General features: G+C 49.9%; 1 protein-coding gene across 1 annotated transcript; it reads right to left on the minus strand.

Moving 5' to 3' along the window:
* Positions 1-969: 969 nt before the first annotated feature.
* On the minus strand, positions 970-3,473 carry LOC119366510 (protein SYM1-like). The gene is made up of 7 exons (XM_037632256.1): positions 3,030-3,473; positions 2,665-2,805; positions 2,435-2,548; positions 2,157-2,330; positions 1,551-1,666; positions 1,387-1,447; positions 970-1,289 (listed from the first exon to the last, which is right to left on the minus strand). Exons 1-7 carry the CDS (start codon positions 3,384-3,386, stop codon positions 1,275-1,277), a joined length of 978 nt encoding a protein of 325 aa, XP_037488153.1. The 5' UTR covers positions 3,387-3,473; the 3' UTR covers positions 970-1,274.
* Positions 3,474-4,376: the final 903 nt, after the last annotated feature.

Raw genomic sequence — 4,376 nt, forward strand, 5'->3', positions numbered from 1 at the left:
CTCCCCCCCGCTCCTGGGCGAGCTTTCCGGCGCTTCGGCCACACAGGGCGGGGAAACCCTAGGATTTGGTCTTCCAGATCGGACGATGGCGGCACTACGGTGTCGTTTCTCTCTTGGGACTATCATTTTGGTGCAGTGCTGGAGGACAGAGGCAGGAGGTGGAGATGTCAAGTAATGCCTGACTGACAGGTGCTACGCTGTGTCATGCCTGTTCGGCAGGTGCTACGCACGACAAATCTTCTAGAGACTTCAAGCTGTGTCGGCTTGTGGTACTTGGCGGCATGGTGCGGCGGTGTACCGGCGGTGACCGCGACATGTTCAGTAGTTTGCGCGCGGGGAGGTGGTGCCGTTGGGCGCCATGTGGCGTCGACGGATGGACGGACTGGCAAGGATGATGCAAGTCTCTTTCCTGAAGATGGGTCATCGGTTCGAGGATAATGAAGGTCTCTAAAACGTGTGCATGTGGTGTACGCTTTAGGTTTGCTCCACCGGTTGTAGGTTCCGATACGTTATGTGGATGGATCGGCAACGGCACCAATTTTAGATATGGGGAGTGAGAGCACTTCACATTATCGAGTTTGTAGGTGTGAGTGGTGGCTTCGGGTGGCTTGATACATGTTTTTGTGAGACATTTTTTGAATAATTAATAAAGATGGCTGTATGCATCGATTGATGCAGAGACTTGGGGTTTTAACCTCCTTTTCCAATAAAAAATTAAAAAATCTCTACTTCTCTACTTGTTCAGAGAAATGTGTCTGCTATGGAAATGTTGGTTAAGAGTTGTCTTCTACACTTCTATAATACTCCCACCACGCTTCCTTTGTTCAGACATATGTCCATCAAATGCAATTTAGGAAAGACAGATCTGCCAATGTCTAAGACTTCTCATGTTTTGCTCCTAGCCTTTTTTTTTGCATGCTTGCATAGTTTCATCAAGCATTCCTTGGTACCACAAAAAGAGACTCAAAATCATGGTTGCTGCACAACTCAAATTTTCATCAGTTGATCTCCCTTGAGACCATTTATTTTCTGTTTTGTTTGGCCAGCACAATTTGTTTGCAATAGATGCAAGGTTTTTTTTACACACGCAGCACTGGTAACTAACTGTACATACAACTTATACAATCTCAAAGCAAGCCGGAGCAGTTTCTGTTGTTCCAATCTACTCCCTCCGTTCCATAATATAAGAACGTTTTTTACACTAGTGTAGTGTTAAAAACATTCTTATATTTTCGGACAGAGGGAGTATAAAACAACAAAACATGAAGTACGTGCTATCTGGAGTTGTCCTGAAAAGAAGATATAATTCCAGCTGTCAGTACGATGACAGAGATGACAAGGCTGAACTTATTTCTACATATATTTAGTAGTTCCGATGCAATATACCCGCGTATCTGTTGTGGAGGAATCGTCTAAGATCCTTGCTTCAGATTTCTCGTTTGAGTAACTACCAAACAAGAAGACACAGTTTAGTAATCTTGCATGCATAATGAAGTTTGGTAGCATGAGTAATTTTGTGAAATCAAATATGAAAGCAGGATCAGGCTTACGTTGACAAGATGGTGACCCAGATTATCTCGACACAGTCGACCCAGAGAAGTCTATGTTCGACAGGAACCACACCATATGTAATTAAGTGTGCAAATGGCCACAGCTTCCATCCTGCCTGCAATTACAATTTAGATAGATCAACACTTTCAGCTTTGTAACAATGAGTAGCAAGATAAATAAAATGGGCAAAAGGTAATATACAATACTCTTATATTGCAGCACAAGTAATCTTATCAATCACATTTCAGTTTGTTTCCATTTTCACTCATCCACCTCCCCCAAATTCTTTCACAATGGTGTATCAGATCAGATGTATGTGCACCTTATTCAGTTAATTTACACCCGTTAACACACACATGTAGTTTCTAGTGTACCTAAAAGGCCTGAAGACAATACTAGGTGTCAATAAATGTAGAATGAAGAGGCAAAATGCATCTCACCGCTGTATTAATTTGCTCTACTATAAGCTCTACATTTTCTAACCGAATAACCGGTAGTATACCATGAACCTAACATACAGTCCCAGTGTCCAAAGATACTTAGTTTGGCATGCACAACCACATAGGCATAAATAATTCACAATTCAAAGGATGACCGATGCTTACAGTAAGCATGGGGAAGAAGGTGGACTTGAGCTCGCTGAATATGGTGGACGGAGATTCCCACCGAAGGAATCCCAAGGCGACGAAGTAGATGGTGTTCCACAGCCCAGACCAAGCTGTCTGATCAAATGCAGCCTTGACAGGTACAGCCCACCAATCCTTGCACGGAAACACCGACTGATGCAAGAAAGTGGATGCGTTCATGTCTGTCAGTTGCCTCATCAACATCAGATAAACTTGTACGGGTGAGCTAAGTATGTATGACCACAATGGGGTAATACCTCGCAGAAATTGTAGTAGTAGTGCGAAAGGGATCCCTGAAGGGCGAACCCTATGAGGCCAGACCGGAACATGCGAGCACGGTCAAACTCGAAGATGGGCTTCCCTTCGTAACACTGTAATAAGCAGGCCGGGGCAACACAAACAACAAGAACATAGTTAGCTATTGCAGCAGCAGAAAGGGGATGTAAAACAGTGAGAGTGAGCGAGGAGGAATTGGACTGGCATGCACCTGGGCTATCCAGTCGCCGAGGGAATAGACGATGCCACTGATCATCATCTTGACAAGAACCGGGTTGGCCTTGAGGGCCTCCTCGTACGCCGACCAGTTGTGCTGTGGCATGTACCGCAGGATCTCCAAGATTGTCCACCCCTGCACCGAATCCAAGCAAGAAAACAAATGTTAATCATCACGATCGAACCCCCAAAATCGAGATTATGGCTAGTTATTAGTTTATTACTCGCTCCGTCCCATAATGTAAGATGTTCTTTTATACTACACTAGTGCCAAAAAAAATGTGTTACATTATGGGACTGAGGGAGTAGCTGTTAAAAGAAGAGGCAAGTTTGGCTGGTACCAATCGAGGAGGTCCTTACATGCCAGTAGTCGTGGTCGACGGTGAGGAGCTTGGTGAGCGCGAAGGTGATGGCGCCGAGCACGATGGCCGCGTTGATGCCGCGGTCGAGCATCGGGTGGCCTCCGCTGCCGTCAGGGGCGCCCTGGAAGGCGAGGCCCTCCGGCAGCTCCTCGAGCAGCCCTGCCGGCACCAGCCCGTCCAGCTCGCCGGCCCCGGATCCCGGCAGCACGTCGGACGGCTCCGCCGTGGCACAGGCGCGGCGGAGGCGCCTGGAGCATCCCGCCAGGCGGACGAGAGACAGTGCGCCGGTGGAGGCGGAGAGGGGGTTGCAGGGGAGCCGCCTGCATGCGGGGGAGAAGGCCACGGACGCCGCCATCGCTGCTGCTCTAGCCCCGACGCCACCACACGCGCGCGCGCGCTGAGGCTGGTTGGCTCTCAAGAAAAAGACATTGGTGTTTAGCCTTTGCTTCCGACCGATGCTTCTTTTTGCGCGTGGTTTTATCCTGCGGGGCAGGTGTCTGCGACCGCGTCGTGGATCTCTCGCGGCCGCTCCATCCTGTGGAGGAGCGGAGTCGGCAGCATGCTGCGTGCCGGTCCGCGGTAGTCTCATTTCATCCGGGCCAAACCTCTCTCTGCCTCATACGGTGGGCCACTGCACCACGAGGTCCACGACAGGGTATCCGTGGAGAGATGCAGCCCGGTGGAGATTCCACGCCTCCGGTGGCTTCTGTGGCCATTCTCTTCTCCGTCTCATAAATTGACTTTCCCCGTGTTGGAAAACCTACATGACATGTTTTCGTCTTTTTTGTGTGGCCAATATGCTGTGGTCTCAGCGACGCATCACCAGCCAGCGGTTCTTGACCGGTCTCAGATGAGCGGACTTGGCCGGTACACGAATGCGCATGATGGATTTCTCCACACTTTTTGACAACTATGGCAGATCTACCTAGTGGAGTTGGCGGGTGTTGCTTGCTTGTACACCGAGCTGACAACACATATTTGTTGTTACTTTTTCTTTTCTTTGAGAAAGGACTGAAACCCATGTTCTCTACCTCCACCGATGCACACAGCCAGTGGCGGAGCTACAAACCAAGAGCAGGGCGGGCCAATCTGAAGAATACCACCCAAAAAATTCAGAAATAGCCCAGTTAGGCCCATACTTTGCATTGTTTTTCTTCTAAGCTGGGCGGGCGAAGAAAATAAGGAGCCCCCCCTCCCCCGCTAGGGTTCCTCTCCCGCCGCCGCCGGCCTCCTAGCCTGCTTCCGCCGTTGCCGGACGCCGGGCGAGCGCCTCCAGGCTCGCCCCGCTCCCCCCACGCCCTCCCCCCTCCCCTCCCGCGGCGCGCCCGCGCGCGCCGGGTGGGAA

This window comes from Triticum dicoccoides, chromosome 2B, assembly GCF_002162155.2.
Source record: "Triticum dicoccoides isolate Atlit2015 ecotype Zavitan chromosome 2B, WEW_v2.0, whole genome shotgun sequence".
Classification (NCBI taxonomy): domain Eukaryota; kingdom Viridiplantae; phylum Streptophyta; class Magnoliopsida; order Poales; family Poaceae; genus Triticum; species Triticum dicoccoides.

What these genes read in the sequence shown, in the direction of transcription:
- LOC119366510 (XM_037632256.1), bottom strand. Translation starts at nt 3,386, where the DNA reads ATGGCGGCGTCCGTGGCCTTCTCCCCCGCATGCAGGCGGCTCCCCTGC. An exon ending in TCGACCACGACTACTGGCAT is followed by an intron (nt 2,806 to 3,029) that starts GTAAGGACCTCC and finishes GATTCGGTGCAG; the next exon opens with GGGTGGACAATCTTGGAGAT. An exon ending in CCTTCTTCCCCATGCTTACT is followed by an intron (nt 1,667 to 2,156) that starts GTAAGCATCGGT and finishes TTGTAATTGCAG; the next exon opens with GCAGGATGGAAGCTGTGGCC.